Genomic DNA, 20,844 nt, shown 5'->3' with positions numbered 1-20,844 from the left:
ATGATATATCTACACGTTGATTTACATCTAAAAATTAAAGTCAACCAACCTTGCATAAAAATAGTGGATGTTTTGATTTAAAAAAACTCAAACCCTTTTCAAATGTAATGATTAATCTCCACTATGCACAGTGATTCATCAACCTTGTATGTCGCTTGTGCCCTCACGTGGCGACAAATAGAATTGCAAAGCCCATTCAACAGGTGCCTGCTTGTAGAAACAATAAAAGTGTGACGCATGTTCTTGCGCTTGTCTATGATTGACGTTTGTGATCGTTTCCCCAGCCTATCGGTGATAAAACATGCATCACCCAACATGCCCACGTCACAGGATATTATTCATTCAGAACAATCGTCCAGGCATAATTAGGTTTTTGCTGCCCTTCTTCAAATCTGGTTTTATTGCATTAATTCAAAAATCCTTTTCCCAAAACAGAACTAAAAACGTCAATTGTTTAAGTGTCTGAAATATGTAGGTTGTCAAAATGAGTCATTAAATGACGTATTGGCGCTTTCATCAGACTACGAATCCTTAATTCCTGCCTTTGACAAAATTTATATTTTAAAGGATTAATAGTTGCGTGTCAATTTATGTCCAGTGTAGTGACCACTATCCCTAAAATGCGCACCCAAACTTTTGATAAATTTACTTCACTCTTCACTTAAACCCACAAGAATATTTTTGGAATGTGGAATAGTCGCATTTAAAACACAGAAATCCCCAGAATCTAAAATCGCAGTACTGTGACGTGCTCAGCTTTTTGTTGCATAAGAGCTTCTTTGTCCAACAGGGGGTGCCAGAGTGTAATGCAGAAAGGAAACATGCGTTTGGGGGAAGTAATGTGATTAATAGGAAGTTTGCTTTCAACTATAACAGCCATGATAATAACGCGACAGTAGTATTTTAAATGAAAGACATCGTTTTAAGCATGGTACGTATAAGAAGTTGTGCAGACTAAATGTACTCTTGCGCATGCGCAAGAATATCTCTCCTCTCTCGCTCTTATTTCTCTCCCTCTCTCCCCCTCCGGTTGGGGAAAAACCCGAGCAGGAGGAGAACCGGTGGCGAGGAAGAGGAGGGCTTCTTTCTCTTCTCCCCCCCAAAAAAGGTACCAGAGACGTTTACGGAGAAATATCAAGGAAAGGGGAACGGAATTCAAGTCAACTCGTGTCGCGGAAGAGAAGATAAAGAAGGCGGATGTGCCTCCGAACGCGCCGCGGATGCCGCCCTCCGGACCTCCTCAATGCCAAGATTGTAAGTAGCCAATGTGGTCGGCTGAAAGGAGAGTGAGCTGGGGGTCTCCCATCCGGGGAGGTGGGCGGCGGTTTTGTATTGCCGAGGTGTGAGGCGCGTGGATGAAGAGAAAAGATCGCGTCCAAATGATTCCACGCCCACTTTGGCTTCCTTGTTTCCTTCCGAGGAGAAGGGGAACCTACCTGAACTCTTTGTGTCCAGGTGTTGTCGTGTTGCGTTCACGTTACCTGCATAGGCAGCGGAAACAATGACTGGCTCGTTAAAAGTTGTCTCGCGATAAAGTGACAGGTTGGGTCACGTTTAGGGAGATGTTCCGCTCAAACTCACGTGGAGGATTTTGCCTTGGGGCAAACTTTATTTGCAATCGCTGACGCTTTTGCTCGATCCGACAAGGAAGTGTACTGGGCAGGTATTGGCAGTATATAAGTGATGCAGTTCTCTAAGGTTTTCAACAACTTCAATGTTGCACCATTTTCAACAACGTTTAAAATATAGGAGTGTGGCAGGCCTAAATTTTAACTCACTGGATGGTATTGACATCCAATCCATTTTGTCTCTTCTAATGGACTGGACATCTGTCTCTGTCAATGACACCGAAACATGATCAATCACTAACAGCATCCCCACTTCAAATGGTTCTTCAGGTGTGTATCGCCTTAGATTCAAATTAATGAGAAATTTAAATTCATTCATTTTCTGAACAGTTCTATCCTCACTTGGGTCACGGGGGTGCTGGAGCCTATCTTAGTTGACTTTGGGCACGAGGCGGGGAATACCCTGAATTGGTGGCCAGCCAATCACAGGGCACGAGGAGACATACAACGATTCACACTCAAACCTACATAAGGGCCATTTAGAGTGTCCAATCAGCCTACCATACATGTCTTTGGAATATGGGAGGAAACTAGAGAGAACCCACACAGGCCCAGGGAGAACATGCACATTCCACAAAGATTCGAACCCAGGATCCCAGAACTGTGAGGCCAACGTGCTAACCACTCAACCACTAGGCCATCTAATTAAAATGTAGATTTAGTTTTCCTGTAAAAGAAACCTGTATTAAATATTGTTGTCAGCCAGTATGACAATGTTTACAGTTTGGACATTAAAGGTCCACCCACTTTGATGATTTTCTTTTAAATGCATGACATCAGTTTGAAAACAAGTGCCATCAGCTGAGAACAAGCAAAAGATAAATATCTTAGTTATTTTGCCAATTTTGTGTTTAAAACTCACATTGTTGTCATTAGCCAAAGCCCAGGGTCGTCACTGGTTTCTAGCCCACCCATACCGCCATATAAGTCAGTGGGTTTTCCCTTTTAGCAAAGACCAATACCACATTGTCTTGATCAAAAATCCACTAAACAACACGGTGACTTCATTTAAACTACCAAAAAATGAGGATATAAAAAACGACTTAATTAAAATGCCACCAAATGTTACCTATCTTATGCAAGAAAAAGAAAGTCAACAACATAGTATGAATCCCCAACTAAAGCCGTATCCAATTCATAAAGGATAATTTAGTAAGTTATTTCATCCACCTCGTATCCATCACCTCATCAGTGGGTGTAGGCTGACATTTGTTTCTTTATAAAAATGGGATATGCAGACAGACTAATGCATATTGATCATTTTAAATGAATACAATACTTTACCATTATGCTGAAGACTGAGAGAAACATCAACCCAACTGTCTTGGGCGAAAGGCAGACTACTCCCTAGACTGGTCGCCAGTCAGTCATTGGGCACACAGAGATAGACAACCACTCGCACTGCCACCGAGTGTGAATCTGGCTGCCCTCACCAAAGTCCGGTGAAAGAACCACTGCACCATCGGGTGACCATTAATTTTTTGAATTCACTTAAATTTATCAGGGATGTCAGTCTTTACTTTCGCCCAATCCAACAAACTCTTTTATGTTTAGGAGTTAAGTTTCAGACAGCTATACAAAGGTGGCCTTTAATCCTCTATAGGGAAAGTACCTGATTTTCTTCTATGAAGGAATAATTTTATGACCTATTCTTATTATAATAAGACACTGATTTTAATGGCTACTCCTCCCTAATTTCTGACCAGATTTGAATGAAATTTCAGTAAATCAAATTTGTCAGAAAATCAAATATTTAAGGCTGCTTATTATGTCTCTGGGATGATGAAACGTTTCGGAATGGTCATACGTAAACATGTTTAAAACATTAATTTATCTTCCATACCGCCTAACCACATAAGGGTTCCGCGGGGTGCTTGAGGCTATCCCAGCCAACAACGGTTACTAGGTGCACTCCAAATTTGTTGCCAGCCAATCGCAGAGCACAATGAAACAGACAACCACTCACGCCCGCAATCACAATGCCACCAATTGGTAATCAAACACAGAATTCCTGCCCCAAAGTCAGGTGGAAGAACCACTGCACCAAATGTGAAATGTTACCGCCCGTATTGTATTTGAGCTTCTGGTTACCAATGTATTGTTACTGATACGTTTTGAGATTACTTGAGTATTCCACTGAGATCATCAGTTGTTATGCTGCATTCATAGAAACTGTTACATTTTTGAAATACAAAAAACAATTGTATTGATTTATTTTCTTCAGCAATTGCTTAGTAATCTATGTAAAACAAATATCTGAAATATGATTGGAACAAACTTACCACATTACAACAAATTTCTGGTGACCCGTGGTCATGTAAAAACAAATAAATACCTGTGCATTGATACTTTTGCTGTCAAATATCCTATCTGTATACAACATTTCAGTATTGACACCTAGATGTTTTTTTTTTTTAATAAACTTGACAACCCTGCTCCTAATTCACCGTTAAATACATTTTTCCTAATGGCTTTAAAATCTTTGAACTGTATGACAGTCCAGTCTGGCGTACTTGACCTGTTGAAGCTATAAAAATTTAGCTGTAAAGTCACAGGACTGCATCTGGTTAGATGGGGACAGTAAGAACAAATATCAACTAGACAAGCAAAAGACAAGGCAAAAAAAATAACACATTTGGACTCCATCTGTTTTCAGACGGAGCGCTACACAAAAGAAAGAGGGATCAAAACAAACATTACAAAAGCCAACATTAGCAACACAAACGTCTCTTAGCCTTTGATTTAGAAGTAACAATAGAAAATTTGAATGTTGAGTAGCCACCGATTCTCCTAGCAACATATACACAGTAGTTTATCAGCATAAATATTAATTAAAAAAAACAAAGCCGAAAATGGTGAAGATTGTTGTATAACAATAATAAACGTGTTGACCTGCTTATTTATATCCATGAGTTGTTGATTTATATATTTATTGTTTACATTTGACTTTTTCCATTGTCTACACTGAAATTTGAGGATAATTCCTGTCTAAAAATAGCACGCCGGCCGTCTTACTTTAAAAAGAAAAACATCTTAACTAGTTAATCTGAGCTATTTTCGAAGGCTTTGAATTGGTACCTCGTGAGGCAGCCTGACCACCCTCGCATCAGCAATTTCCAAACAAGCAAGGCTTTCTCTTTTGGGTTTAGAAGTTGTGGCAGAGATCAGAATAAAGCACATTGTGAATCATCACAAATGAAGCTGACTAACCTTGTAATCGAGCTTCACATTCTCTTTAATCAGTAACACAATAATCATCTCTCATTGTATTACAGTACAAGTAGTTGGCTTAGCTAACTCAACTTCACATATAACGTGAACATACAAAGCAAATGAAATATGTACATCTTAGTCATATTTTCATAGTTGAAAACTTAAAAGAAATTGCTTCCCTTAGTTATGTCCTGAGTTAGTCCGGCTTCACCAACAATGGAAGGCTTGTTGTAAAAATGGTAGTGCCAATGTCTGAATTCGTTGTCTCCTAATTTTGGAAATCTCAGATGTGCAGACACCACAACTCAAAGTTTATATGACGGTACTTTTCATATATTTGTGTAATCGAAGCATTTCGCACAGACCAAATACTTCAATTTACAGTACCTATTTGAGCGTTTTATGACCTAAGTATAAATAAAAAGTAAATGTACAGGTCACATTGCTTTTTAAAGACAGATTTTTTTTATCACTGCTCTCTTTTGTGATAGAAAACTAACCAAAAAAAACAAGAACTAGCATAATTCTAGTATTTGACATTATAGTAACCTTGCTGTTGGTTGATGACATGTTTATGTATAAACTGACACTAAAGTTTACAGTTTTTACGTTTCCTTTTTGGAGTAAAAGCAACTGCACCATAGCCTTTGTTATGGTGCACATTAGAGCAAGATACCTAAGATATTTAAATCATAGTAAATTACAATATATTAGTTTTAAATTTGGTAATTAGAAAAGTTTAATGTCAATGTGTACACTTAAAGCAAAACAAACTGCCTGGCCTGCTTGCTAGATAATTCCATTAATCCCACCACATACTCAACTTTTAAAAATGTATTTATTTATTCGTTCATTTTCTGTAACGCAATGGCCGTGGGGGGTACTGGAGCCTATTCCACTTAACTATGGGCAGCAGACGGGCGTGACCCTGAATTGGTGGCCTGCCAATCACAGAGCACAAGGTGACGGACCATTCATGCTCACACTTTTACCTAAGCAGCAATTTAGAGTGTTCAACCAGCCTACCATACATGTTTTTGGGATATGAGAGGAAACTGCAGTACCCGTAGAAAACTCACACAAGCCCGGAAGAACATGCCAACGCTACGCAGGAAGGTCAAGACCAACTGGATATTAAACCCCGGACCTCAGAACTGTGAGGCGAACATGCTAACCATCTGGCTTCCTCTGTTTCTTTAGATTTTCAAAAAATCTCTGCTGATTTCACTTCCCCTGAGTCTGAGCAGATATTTCAATATTCAACGTTCATTGGCCCACTTTTAAAGGAAATCAGAGGCACAGCTGTGATTGGCTAGTTTCATGCCGAACTTGAAAATAGAGCTCCATGTGTGTTCTTCAGTCCACCAGTTTGTTTTGATTTCCTGCTTCCTGTTGGTACACACTTCCCCTTCCTGCATCTTTCTTCATTGTACCTGCCATTCACTGCTTCCTCTTTTTTTTCAAGTTGTCCCCATTCCTTCCTTCCCACTGTTGCTACATCTGTCTGTCTTTTTTCCACTTCACTTTTGTATTCCTTGTCTGTCCCTCCCATTCTTGTTGTGTGCTCATTTTTGCATGTGTTCGGCAGTTGTGGATAATATTTAGCAAGTTGTGAAAAATCCTTGGTGACATTTGTAAAATTATTTTGGGGCAAGATATCATTATTTGACTCATCAAAATGTCTCCTTTAGACTTAGTAAGACATTTGGAGTATAATTCTCTTTTTTGTCTTAAAATCAAAACAACGTGGTTTTGGTGATCACTACTTTTTCATGTTTTTTTTAAAAATCGTTTTGTGATCATTCAGGCTTGGAGACATTAAAGTCCTATGATTTCACTCCCCATTTTGTGGGACAGAATACAACGTTTTTATAAGACATTTTCTGACTGCAACATACGTAATACCGTCTGTGTGAATGAGTACTACAAATTCCCCATTGTCACAACCTTTCTGAAAAAAATGGATACATAGAAGAATGAATAGTTCTATGAAACACAAGTCACATAGTCACCATGAAAATTTAGCTGAAAAATTCAATTTTGCAGTCTTCTTAGATGCACACCCAGTGCATTAATAAGTCTAATTTCAGTGGCTGAATCTTTTTACCCAATACAGGAACAAAAAGTCCAAAAGACTACTTTTAACCAAAAACGGCCCAAACACACATTACGTGCTGACATAAGCAAAACCACAAACTCTGTTCAACCACTTTATTTCTTTTTTCTTAAACCTAAATGTTAACAAGATTTAAATTCATCAGAAGGATTGGGTTAAAAGGTTTTTTTTAGATTTCTTATTAGAGCATATCTGTAATCTATTGGGATACAAAGTATCACGATAAAACGCCATGTCAATATTTTGTCACACCACAACCCAAAATGGTGTTCCTGTTTCTACTCGACAGCTTTATAAAGGTGCCCTAGGAAGACGATACCATCTATGAGTGACATTTTCCTAGTGTTCCCAAATTTTATTATATAAGTATGTATGCATGTGTTTAAAAACAAATATGTATGATGTGCACATCCGTCATTTGTGCAGACAGTTGGCATTTATTCTGCATTCACTTGTTTCTATAGGTAAAGCAATTTGAGCTGAATTTGCTATGCATGAAATAGGCTATATGGTTAGGGTTAAAGAATGATTCAAGATATAGTGTCATGGCTCTCTTGAGTTTTCAGTTATTTCTACAACTTCGATTTTTCTCCGATAGAGTGATTAGAACAGATACTTCTTTGTCACAAAAAACATTCATGAAGTTTGGTTCTTTTATGACTTTATAAGGGGTGAACAGAAAATAAGTGATCAAATCTGCTGGGTCAAAAACATACATACTGCAACATGAATTAGACATTTTGGTGACTTAGAAAGTTGTGTCAGTGAAATGAACCTCATAGCATGGCCTTTTACCTTTTTGTGAGTGATTATGAGTGACTACAGCAAGATAGAGATTAATATACATTGTCTCTATGATACTGTAAGGAAAAGTGGAGTGAATTTGACAGTACTGCCCTTCCCTTATACAAGCTAAGAATATTTTTTTCAAGCTCCTTGACCCCATGACATATTTTTCCAACAAAGGATAGGAATCAAAGCATAAAGGTTATGAAGTGCGTAATCCGAAAAGGGCCATAGGCTGGGCTATGTGTGGAAACATCATAAAGGGGATGAATATTGAAAGCACTTTGAATTTACTTAACACATCTCAACAGACACAAATTGTTTAACTAATTTTGGTGGCAACCTGCCCACTAACGAATACACAAACAAACAAACAAACAAAAGCTTACCTGCTTGTTGGCTAATAATTGACAGTACAGTAATCCCTCGAACATCACGGTTAATGTAGACCAGACATGACCGAAATAATAGGAAATCGCAAAATAGGATCACCCCCATTATAACTACCTATTTTTTCTTTTCTTCTGTGCTGAGTCCTAGTAACAAGTGGAAGACAGAGGAGTGGCTTCCGCTTGCCAGTTTCAGTGTGGATTTTCACATTTTTCTGAAGTTAAATTTTTGTAATAGTTATTAGCAGAAAAAAAATCGCAAAAGAGTGAATTCACGATAAGTGAAGTCGCAAAACTCAAAACTGAGAACTGGCCATGAATGTTCAACTTCCAAAATCTAGTCAAAATTGAGTGGATGTCTAGTGCTTTCAATGTCAGCCAATGAGTTAAAAGAGTACTACCATGTAACGGTAGACATTCAATACAGTATGAATTATACAGCATATAGTGTACAGTTGGTGGATGATTATATTAACATTTGAATAACCCTTTTTTCTCTCTCTCTCCCTCTGTTTCTCTCTGTTTGTTGTGCATGTTTTGGGACATTTGTGAATGCTATGACCATCTTATATTCTAACTTTTTTTGTGTATAATTTCAAAATTCGATTTTTACTAATGCATACTTACACGTACTAACATTTTTTTTTTGTGTGTCTGTGCACATGGATTTGATTTCATAAAGAAGAGGTCCGAGCTCATAGGGGGGATGACATGCATGTGCCCCGGCTGTTAACACCGTTGACGTCTTGCACGCTGGCCTCCCTCTCGACATGACAGAAATGCTGGTAAACATTTCTCTCTTTTAAATTGTTTGATTTTAAATTCTTACCTTTTTTTCCTCTTCACTTTGATGTGTCTTCTGAGTGACTAGGTTGTGTTTTTAAATGCTTTTGGAGTTTCCAAGTCAAAATCCAGATTGAGATGTTGTGGCATTATGTTATAGCAATGTTGCTCATATAAAACATTTTTAAAGAAAAAAACACTTGATTTGTCTTGCAGTTGGTCTAAAAAAGTTCAAGGTTGTGTGGCCAAATAGTTAAAAAGAGATACATTTTAAGACACGAGCATTCAAGACAGCCTTGCTTATGATTTCAGCTTTCTTGTTGCATCTCCCTCTCTAGAGGGCAGAGCGTTGCATTTTTTCCATGTGTTTTGCGTTAATCAGTGCAGAATTAAGGGAAACACAAGGCTCCAACACCCCCACGACCCTAATGAGGATAAAGCGGTCCAGAAAATGAGATGAGAGAGAGACTGTTGGAATACAATTTAAGTTATAAATGATGTTCAGCTCTCCTGATTGGGTTAAGTTCAGAAGAGAACACTTGACACAAGGGGACGCCAGTGTTCTAAGACCAGAAAAAGAAAATTGCAAACGAGAGCCCAAACGAAGAAGAAATCACCCATTTTAGGTGAATGACTAGTTTGGCAACTGGCCTGGTGACCAAGTGCTTAGTACTTTAGCCTCACAGTCCTGGGATCTTGGGTTCGATTCCAGGTTGGTTCTCAATGTGTAGAGTTTGGATGTCCTACCGGCTTGTGTGGGTTTTCCCCGGGTACTCTGGTTTTCTCCCACATCCCAAAAACGTGTAGAGTAGGCTGGTTGAACACTCTAAATTTCTCCTAATTATGAGTCTAAGTGTTGACGGTTGTCTGTTGCCTTGTGCTCTGTTCTCTTATACGCGAGAAATATTAAAATTCAAGGATTTTAAGGCAATTTTAAAGGGAGGCTTATACATACGCACGTTCAGTTTTCTGAAATTAGAATACAAAAAAAAGAATGGCCGAAATGTAAACCCACTCACTCCTTGTCTCTGTTCAAGATGTCTGCTTATGACGGACAAGAATATTATTGATTGACATTTCCATAAAAACTGTTGGGTTGCACCAAATATTCATTTTTTGTTAGCATTTTACTTGGCGATCTACCAATAGATTGAAATTTACATAAAGGGTAACCCTGCTTTAGAGGGATCGTGGGGGGTACTTGAGAGGCAGATGTGCTAACCATCTCTTCAAATTGTACACTTTACCCCCTGAAGAAAAAAAAAACAATTTAACAATATTTTTTTTAAAGTGTAAGACTTTATCAATGAAATATAAGGTATCTACAACAAAATTTAAAAAATGAAAGTGGTTTCATATGAGATACCTCAAATGAGCTGAAAACAAGTCGAGACTTGCTTGACTTCTAGACTGAGAGTACCTCGGCTTTGGCTGTTAAGATGCAGATATCTGATTCATCAAGTTTCACAGCAAAGTGTCACAATCAACGCCATCTTCCGCACACCTCCCACCACCCAGAATCTGTTTCCTGTCTGGCAACTCTCTACGCCTTTGATTACATCCCTTCCTTTTTCACTCAATGAAGACATGTTGACTGTTGAAGTCTTGAAAGTTTGGCGACAACTGCGAGGAAGATATTTGTTTTTATGGTTCCATCAGCCAAGTTGACTTATCTTCTATTTGGTGAGCTCTTGTTCAGTGCTTGCATAGATTTTAGGCTATAAGTTTTGACTGGTCTGGAAGACATCCATTCCTACTCTGGTTTACTTTTTGTATTGGTACGCATAGTGGCATAGTTCCTCTGAAAACAGGTGCACCGTCAGAGATTTAAAGGATGTCACTTGCTTGAATATTTTAATACTATTTAATTAGCATATTTGATCATATTTTACCATGCTTTCTTTCAGAAGATGCCTTTTTGCACGTTTCTTTCTTTAACAGTTTAATTCATAATGAACAATAACGTAGCAGAAACATTTCTTGTGCTACTGCTTGACACACTAAGATTTTAGCTGCTATGCCTCACACTATTATGACATACATACATACGTATATAAAGACATTGTGGGTGCTTAAATACACATTTAAAAACTGGTTTCAAGAACACAAATACTGTATGCAAACTGTATGCAAACTATATGCGCGGTCACTTAGTTTTGTTTGCGTCGCTAATTGCTGGCATTACATATATACATTAAAAGAAAATGACCAATGCAACAATTGTGTGAAAGGGAATAGTTTGGATTCTTTTGGATTGGATTGGTTTGGATAACTTTATTCATCCCGTATTTGGGAATTTTTATTGTCACAGTAGCAAGAGGGTGAGAATGCAGATATAGGAAAGGCATTTTTGACACAAATAGATAGGTAATGATAGATAGGTAAAGTTAGTAAATAAATAAATAAATAAAATAAAATCAATCTTTTTTTTTACACAAACATACATATGTATAAATATATACATATTCATACATACACATGGATGTACATGTATACATTCGGTAGGTCTTCTTTTGACAAAGAAAACATTAATGACAGCCTCTTAAGTGAATGTACTATACGTCTACAATAATAATAGTGGTTTTAGTTTTGTTTATATTTGTGACCTAGAAAATAGAATTGGTAGTAGTAAATAGAATTATTGTATATTTGTATTGCGTAAAGAGCACTTGTTTCTTTTTAGCTTGCATGTATGTGTGTTCATAAGATTTTTAAAGTGAGTCAATTAGTTTTAACTGCCGATAATACAAATCTAAAACTGGGTGCAACTTGTTAGGGCATGTTTTTGCACAAGTTCTTCCATCACACCTGCAGCCTGGAGGTTTTGTATATGGGCCAGGAAAAAAAAAAACATAAAAATGTCCACAAATAACTCACCAGCAAATAATTATTTTAATCAAAGTTAAAAGTGTGAAACTGGTTGTAACAGTTTTAAACATTTGTGGGAAATTGGCCCAGTTTAAGTTTTGGCAGACTTTTCACCCCGAAACCACCCCCATTTGACAGTTTACTTACAAATAAATATTCTTTCACTGTACCTGCCAAAGCAGGTAATTCAGATGAAACAGATCACTAAAGAAGCCATCTGTGCATGTTTCTTTTCTTTGACTTTTTTTGTGTACAGTTTGGAGAAAAAAGCACATTATTTTGTTGTGAGCTTTGTTGTTAGCATCAGCTTTGCAAGACAAAAACTGTAAAATGGACTACTTCAAAGTCACGCCCTTTCTTGAGTGTTTACTAAACATTATATTGTACGAAGCACTGTTTACGTAGTACAATATAATGTAAGCACTTGTTACGATCGCTGTGGAAGTTTGAACAAGTGTTATTGAAACCCGTAATTCTAAAATTGTGTAATCAAACAGTATGTATTTCACCATCACCTATTGATTAACATGTTTTTTTACATTTTCAGTAGAAATTATTACCTACGTACAGATTGACCGATTCAATCACAATGCAATACAAGTTTTTCAACACAATTTCCTTCCTAATTTGTCTTGATTTGGTAACAAGACTTTCCATCCTCTTCACTGAAACTGACACAATTGTGCACAGAACCTTGTTAACAGTAAAGTGGCAACGTTATCCACTGCTAATATATTGTATTACTTAGTTGAGTTGTGAATAATTATTTAAGACCTCACTGGATTGTTTGTATATGTCTGTCTGTTTGAGTGAATGCGTGTGTACTGCCATACATTAAAAAACTGTGAGGATGATCTTATGAGAATTATAGGGAAAAATTGATAGACACAAACAAGCAATGAATGAAACCTAAATTGTGTGATGTTTGTGGAGCCTGACTCAGTTCTGTTCAGGGATATTGGTTCACTTCATGTTTTTTTATCTTTTAAATGAGAGCAAATAATAGAAATGTATCCATTAACCAGATTTCCAATTGAGTTGCGACATTTTGTAAAACTTAACAATATAATACAATGATTTCAAAAATATTTGAATGTACATGTTTTCAATCGAATGCACTACAAACATAAGATATTTTATGTTCAAACATATAAACTTAATTGTTTTTGACAAATGCTGATTCCGTATATATTGCAGTTTTCCCTTCTAACAACACTTACTAAAAAGGATTAAAGAAATGCTGAAACCTTGTAGGCGGAATTCTTTCCTAATCTTGCTTGATGATGATTAGTGTTGCATCCAGTGGCGTCATTAAACCTATTTTAGCGTAAAATATTCTCCATCAGCCCCCCTGATTTAAAAAAATATATTTTTCCAGTTATTGTTCCTTTTTTTTTTTTTTTTTTTTACAAAACATCCCCATAACATTTCATCTCATAAAGCATTATTATTGGTTAATAATACATATTCAAATTAACTAGTAACAACTTTTAATTGCTGTGATTGGTTGGCCACCAATTCAAAGCATCCCCGCTTAGTGCCCATAGTTGGCTGGGATGGGCTCCACTACCACCTGGATTAGGCGGTAAAGAAACATATCCTGAGATACATAAAATTCAAGGGCTACCCTCAAGTGCACAGAAGCGTATATTACAGCACAGCTAGTTCAAAAAGCACATCTGCTTGGAATATTCATTTAACCAAATGCAGCTTTCTGCATTCGGTGTAGGGTGAATGGCAACAATGTCAAACATGATAGTTTAAAATTCAAGTTGTGGTTGCTTGAATGGGACTTTATTTTTCTTTGCTAAACATGAAAATAATTGCCCACAAAATCTCGAATAGTACGGAGAACAGTCATTGTAAGCAATATCAACATAAACCTCATATAAAGTCAATGGAATTGCAACTACACCTGTGAAGTCACAATATTATGAAATTGTTGGGAAAATAGCTATAAGTCGTGATAATTCTTGCTGGAAAGGGCCCCCTTGTCTAAATAAAGCAGTCTGGTGACAATCAAATCATTTGTACTACTTAATAGAGACATAATTTGAGCAAATATCAATGTTGCCTTTTGTTCAAGATGCTGTTAGATGTGATAGGAACTTATGTCAACGTGTAATTAAATAGGCTACAACAGGTTCTGTCGGTTAGTGTGTTTAAGCAACACTGAAAATGATAGAGTTGTCTGCTTCAACTTTTGTGATTAGCAAATCTTTCTAATGTCCTCACGCTTACACATTCCGTTTCACCACAAAATGAGAACGCAGAATAAGAATCAGCGCTTTCTTCTTGGGGCAGTTGTCGTCATTTATAAAGTTGGGAATTCGATTGTATAAACTCCACTCTAATCAAACAGAGGGGGGAAAAAACTTGAACATTAGTGTGTCTGTGTGCGCGTGTTCGTTTAGTGTGATCACAGCTCAATCACATGATGCATCACACTGTCTTTCTCTCACTTCCTCTTCTCAACATGTCGCTCTCTTCCTCATAATTTCCTCTCGTCTTCTACAACGACTATAACTTTATATTTGGTCCTTCACGTTATTCATTTTTATTAGATAAAAGGCCACGATTTCAGGATTTACTTGTATGTATGTATGTTTAAATATTGTTTTCCTCCCAATATTAAGAACAGAGTTGAAAACTAATCTATCATTTTTAAATAGTTTGTTCCTCCATATTTTTTTGGGTGCAGCCCTACCAGTTCAAATAGATTGAATGTCGATGCATGACAAAATATTTTGATTTCACAGCAGAAGGCTAAAATGAGACACAAGATTGGACTTCTGTGTTTGTCAATGGTAATTACAGTGTTAAAAGTCAGTGCATGACAACGTCTCTGTTTCTACAGTACACAGGTCCAATCCCGGCCGAGCGAGAGGGTGAACTGGCCATGGGGGTGGGTCTCAGCGAAACCTCGCCGCTGGGTCAAGGCCATAACACAACCCAGAATTCCCAGCGGCCAAGTGCCTGCTGTTTCTGCTGGTGTTGCTGTTGCAGCTGCTCATGGTAAGCCCCCAATTTTTGTTACATAATTGATATACTTTTGGGGTTCTGAATGAAATCTTGACGCCTACATTAATGTAAGATTTTTTTTAAATTTCTTATTAAAAAAAATACAGTATTTTTATTTTAACTAATTGTGTATGTTTTCATTTAAAAATAGATTGAAAGTAGAAAATTAATATTTTCAACTTTTTTGAAATAAAAAATGAAAGCTAAATAGAAATTAAAACACTATTTGAACCCCCCCGACCCCTTGCTTTTTTTTTTTTTTACTAAAAAGTACACATTTAACTATTTGCTATTGGATTCTTAAAAAATATATTTGGACAATTTTGAGGTCAGCATTGTCATCCAAACAAATATATTGTATTTGCCATACATTCAATATATTTGCCTTTTATTATTTGAGACTTGATTTAAAAATAATGAAAAGTCAACTTTTATGTGCAATGCAAAGCGGCATTGTGTGGGAGTAGTTTGCTTGTCCGCTTAGCAGTTCTGCGATCGAGGGTTCAATTCCCGGTAGGTTCCGATAGTGTATGGCTTTCTGTCTCCTCATGCCCTGCAATTGGCTGGTTGGGAACCAGTCCCTAGCCTGTTGTCCATAAGGTTGGTTTTATCTAATTTAAATTATTTCAAGCATTTAAATGAGGCACCCTAATAAACCTTTTCTGGATGTGGAGTTGTAAGACATTTTAGAAGTACTTACTTTGACTTTTGGCAATTTGTTACTGCAAACCTTCTGTTAACACAATCTGTGCTCTCAGTGTGTCAGTTTATGGTGCGGTAACATCCGTGTGTGGGTCTGAAAGCCATCTTATAATGTCAGTCTTACCATCAGGAATGAAGATGAGAGGCGGAGGCGTCGAAGGAAGAGGATATCACAGGACAACACGATGAAACCAATCCCAAACTGTGAAGCTTGGTGAGTTCACATTCAACATGCTAATGTGTCATAGCAATATCAAAAGTCATTTTGTAATGGGTTAATCATGGATCAGAGTTTTTAATTTTACGGCTGAAGATGGATAAAACGATGCATAAAATAGCTCAATTTAACCATTTGACTCACTATTAATGAAAGCATCACACATTCTCTGAACTCTGGTGGTCTAGTCATGGAAAAAGTGTGTTGATTTAGAAAGGTTTTCCCTCAGAATAATTTCAAAGGCTGATGGTGGAAAAGCCCACCCATGGCCTACCATGTTTGTGAGGATAATACATTGATGAAGAAAAGTGTAAAGTTGACAACAATGTTGAAATTATGAGTTATGTGTTATTTGAATCCATTTATTAAATCTATATAAAAGGCACATATTTAAAAATATAGTTTTAAAAGATAAAATAGCTCAGGTTTATTGACATATCGACCATAGGTGTTGCCATTGCGCTTCACAACCATATCACTACACTTAGTTAAAATGTGGTTAAAATATGTATACTTTTTTTGTGGGACTGTTTTAGCCAAGATTATAAAGCCTTGGGAAAGCCTTGTATTAAATATCATGCTTCGTACTTAGCATACTGTTACGTCCATGGGAGACATAGCAGCAAAGTAGGAAGGATTAGGACCCAGTCGCGGGGAAGCAGGTGAGGATGAAGCAATTTGTACTCATAACAACAACTTTAATAACTTAAAAGGGACCTTAAAAAACAAAGGCATAGCTGCGTGAACACAAGGGCAGGGCAGGAGGGAAAAACGAGAGTGTGCAAAACTCCTAATACATACTGACAGTAAAGTTTGCCCCAATTTTGGAGGTTCCATATACAGATATTTGGAGATCTCTACAAAGCTGTTCAATAGGGCTTTTTTGCTAGTGTGGCTTTTTGAAAATGAGGGTCTTCGTCAATGCCCTAATCCAAATGCAACTCAGGGAAATGTCCATTGTAGAGTTGTCGGGGTACCAAAATTCTTGCTTCGATTGTCTTTGTTTGTATAAACCTGTGTCAGGGTACAGCAGCAAAAATCTAAACTAAAACGGTTTAAACATTTTAATGTAAAACACTGCACATTCTTAATGCTAATCAGTCATTTTCAATTGAGGGATGATTACCACTAAATCAGGAGAATGCTGTCTCTCTCTACAGGTATTTTTAAATTCTTCTACAGTAAAACAATACATTTATGTCGTCATTTTCAATCAAAGTCATTGGTTTAATTACTAATGACTCATCAAAACTGCAAAGCCCGGATCTCTGTCTTCAGATAAAAGTAGTCATTTTTAATTGTCTTGCCAAATAAAGCTACAGGAGAACGAGATTGACTTTAAAGGGTGTCTCATAAGACTCACTTGTTATTTTTTTTAATCTTACATTTGCCAAAATAAGTACATAACAAAGTCATGTTCTATGCTTTTTTTATGGCTAGTGCCAAACCATCTGTGGAGGAAATGCAGCTCTGGTCTCAGTCTTTTGACAAGCTGATGAGGAACCCGGCGGGACGCAATGTTTTTCGGGAGTTTTTGCGAACAGAGTACAGTGAAGAGAACATGCTGTTCTGGCTGGCCTGTGAAGATCTCAAACAACAAATTAGCAAGAACAACATTGAGGAGAAGGTGCGCTCCATCTATGAGGAATACGTTTCGATACTATCGCCAAAAGAGGTAGGCAGTAGTACCTACAAAAACATTTGCAAACTTCTAAATCTGTGTGTGTGCTTGTTTTTTTATGTGTGCATCTTTTACAGGACTGGAATCAGTTAATAATTGCTTTCATGGCCCTCTGGCACTATAGTCTTTTTATAAATACATTTATGCACAAGGCTTTTATACGTAAATGACTGCCTGTTTTGCTCTCTACACATCTGACCTTTCTGACACGGCTGTAACTATTTGTGTCGTGCCTAAAGGTGCAAAGAAAAAACTTACAAACAGCATTAGATTGTTCTATAAACATCTCCTGACTAGAAAAGGGGGATTTCTTGCAGTATGTTAATGGTAAATGAAAGCAATCAATCACATACAGTATTGGAAATTACATTGGCTGTAGTTGACGGTGATAGACTCCAATCTATTTGAACTGCTCAGATGTGTTTTCAATTATGACACTTGTTGATTTTCAATGCAATATGCTCAAAGTGAGCAAGTCGTGATGCGTCGTCTTCTCTGGAAATGCTAGAAATGCACAATGAATCATGAATCAAATTTATCTTTGCCGCAGGGTGCCATGATTAATCAACAACTACTGTATTTTCACACCTACAAGGCGCACTTAAAGGTCTAAAATTTTCTCTAAAATAGTTGATGCGCCTGATCGGTCAGTGCGTCTCGCCTGTGCACTAAATTTAAATGTATTCACTGGCAGAGGTTAAAATGGGAAAATTACTAAATATTCAACTTAAAGAAAACTATAATAAAAAGAGTAAACAATACATATTCTTTATCTTTTAAATGGAGCATTTTTTATTAATTGATTTACTTTGATTAAACAGTCAATTGGAATAGAGTATTTTTTTTCTTTTTATAGTTGTCAAATATATGGAACTTTAGTGATAAAATCTTTTCAATGAGTAGTGAAAAGTATTCTATCAAGACTAAAATGTATCCACAATTTCTAAAACTGACCAAAATAAGCATTTATGTAACATTGTGCATTGGCATGCTTAAAAACCAATGATGTAACAGGAGTACAGGATCCAGCAGAAAGTTTATGGCTCAATGGAAAATAAGTATACTCGTTTGGCTTATCATGTTGGAAAACAAAATTGACTGCCCGTAACAGCAAATCTATTTTTGGTGCATATTTTTTGGTTTATTTCACAAAGTAAAGGACTAAATTTTGTGGCTCAGTTAAGTCCACTCTATTGAATTGACTAAAGGACCCCCTAGCCTTGGTCTCAAACCGGTTAGGGCCGCAGTGGGTCCTGGTTTTTGTTCCAACCGATCCAGTGCCGACATTTTAACCAATCAGGTGTCAAAAAAATGAGTAGCACCTGAATCTAATTAACTGATTGCACTTGCAAAAGGTATCCTTGTTGAGTTGGAATGAAAACCTGCACCCACTGCGGCCCTTTGAGGACCGGTTTGAGACCATTCCCTAAGGTGACTTGAAAATGAATGTACATACTAGATGTGACTAATTTCTAGAATTGTTCTTCCTTAGCTCCGCAAATAAGATGTATTCTATTTCATTGCTGGTTTTCCTCCCAGGTGAGCCTGGACGCTCGCGTAAGGGAAGTGATCAATAGGAAAATGCAGGACCCGACGCCTCACACCTTTGAGGACGCCCAGTTGCAGATCTACACACTGATGCACAGGGACTCCTATCCACGATTCCTCTCCTCCAACATCTACAAGTCACTCCTTCATGGCAACTCATGCGGCTCCTTCGAGCCCTAGTCCAGCATTGCCCTTCATGTCTCTCTTCACACCATTTCAAATCCCCTACAGGTGATACCGCCTTCACCCGAAATCTCTGCCATGTACTGCCTAAACCCGGCAATGGCAACAATGTCTATTTTTCAGCATCCCAGCTTCCTTTCAAATCCAAATGAGACTTTTGGGCTGAAAGGTGGAGTGCACCCTGAACTCTTTCCCAACCTCAGAAAAAGTATTTATATGGAATATTATAAACAGTATATTTGAATTTTAAATGGTATTCTTCAATATGGGTAGAGCACGTCTACCTCATAGTTGTGATGTTTGGGGTTCCAATCTCCTATGTGGAGTTTATGTGTTCCTTCGCGCTTATATGGGTTCCCTACTGATACATTCGCTGGCCTGGTAGAGTCAGGAAATCTACAAATTCTAAATGATTTGCAATAGAAAGAACACAAGTGCAAATATCTGCAGCATCAACGCAAATAGCCTCAACATGACTTGATGCAAGTAGACTTACAAGTTACAACGATAAATACTTTTTGGTAGATATTGCTTTGTGATCATTTCTACCTAGGACTTTTCATAAGTAGTATTCCAGTTGAGAGAGTCGTAGGATGTTCGTCACTAACATTTTGTACCCAGTAGAGATTAATATATGGATTTAGCTGCTAACCAGTCAGACGTGTGTGCTTACCTGCGTCATTTATAATTGAGTGGTGATAGTTGCTTACGCACCTGCTTACTTAGCAGCAGAAATCATTCTCCGATCTCAACTGAATGATAATGTTAGCAACTAATATTACCATTTGACAACATAATAGGAGATATACTGAAATACTGCTAATGGAAAGCTTAAATTGGAAATAGTCACAATATGATTATATATATATATATATATATATATATATATATATATATATATATATATATATATATATATATATATATATATATATGTATATGTATATGTATATGTATATGTATATGTATATGTATATGTATATGTATATGTATATGTATATGTATATGTATATGTATATGTATATGTATATGTATATGTATATGTATATGTATATGTATATGTATATGTATATGTATATGTATATGTATATGTATATGTATATGTATATGTATATGTATATGTATATGTATATGTATATGTATATGTATATGTATATGTATATGTATATGTATAGATATAGATATAGATATAGATATAGATATAGATATAGATATAGATATAGATATAGATATAGATATAGATATAGATATAGATATAGATATAGATATAGATATAGATATAGATATAGATATATATAGATATAGATATAGATATAGATATAGATATAGATATAGATATAGATATAGGTATATATATATATATATATATATATATATATATATATATATATATATATATATATATATATATATATATATATATATATATATATATATATATATATATATATATATATATATATATATATATATATATATATATATATATATATCAATTTAATGGTCATTTTTCCTTGGTTTTGCATTTTTCGGCTTTTTTTATTGCAAAGCATTTGGATTTTGCCTGACAATTGTATCAATAAGCGGCCGTGTGCAATCATGGCCAAAGGTTTTAAGAATAACACAAATATTACAACTATAAGCATTGATTATGCAAGAATGGACGGCCATCAGTCAGAATTTGGTTCAGAAGTTGTTCGACAGCATGC

General features: G+C 36.5%; 1 protein-coding gene across 7 annotated transcripts; it reads left to right on the top strand.

The window, feature by feature from the left end:
* The first annotated feature begins 813 nt into the window (after nucleotides 1-813).
* On the top strand, nucleotides 814-20,007 carry rgs19 (regulator of G protein signaling 19). 7 transcript variants are annotated; one of them, XM_077730856.1, is made up of 6 exons: nucleotides 814-931; nucleotides 1,051-1,254; nucleotides 14,641-14,798; nucleotides 15,625-15,720; nucleotides 17,164-17,398; nucleotides 18,944-20,007. In XM_077730856.1, the coding sequence occupies exons 2-6, from the start codon at nucleotides 1,198-1,200 to the stop codon at nucleotides 19,130-19,132; spliced, it is 735 nt and encodes a 244-aa protein (XP_077586982.1). In that variant the 5' UTR covers nucleotides 814-931; nucleotides 1,051-1,197; the 3' UTR covers nucleotides 19,133-20,007. The 7 variants fall into 7 exon arrangements, with proteins under 7 accessions (XP_077586982.1, XP_077587011.1, XP_077587021.1 ...); XM_077730885.1 differs by lacking the exon at nucleotides 814-931 and adding an exon at nucleotides 8,818-8,917 and having other exon boundaries at nucleotides 1,016-1,254; XM_077730895.1 differs by lacking the exon at nucleotides 814-931 and adding an exon at nucleotides 8,815-8,917 and having other exon boundaries at nucleotides 1,016-1,254; nucleotides 15,637-15,720.
* Nucleotides 20,008-20,844: the final 837 nt, after the last annotated feature.

This window comes from Stigmatopora nigra, chromosome 1, assembly GCF_051989575.1.
Source record: "Stigmatopora nigra isolate UIUO_SnigA chromosome 1, RoL_Snig_1.1, whole genome shotgun sequence".
NCBI lineage: Eukaryota > Metazoa > Chordata > Actinopteri > Syngnathiformes > Syngnathidae > Stigmatopora > Stigmatopora nigra.
This window is presented reverse-complemented; position numbering and strand designations above follow the sequence as displayed.

What these genes read in the sequence shown, in the direction of transcription:
- rgs19 (XM_077730856.1), top strand. Translation starts at nt 1,198, where the DNA reads ATGTGCCTCCGAACGCGCCGCGGATGCCGCCCTCCGGACCTCCTCAAT. An exon ending in ACCTCCTCAATGCCAAGATT is followed by an intron (nt 1,255 to 14,640) that starts GTAAGTAGCCAA and finishes CTGTTTCTACAG; the next exon opens with TACACAGGTCCAATCCCGGC. An exon ending in CGATACTATCGCCAAAAGAG is followed by an intron (nt 17,399 to 18,943) that starts GTAGGCAGTAGT and finishes TTTTCCTCCCAG; the next exon opens with GTGAGCCTGGACGCTCGCGT.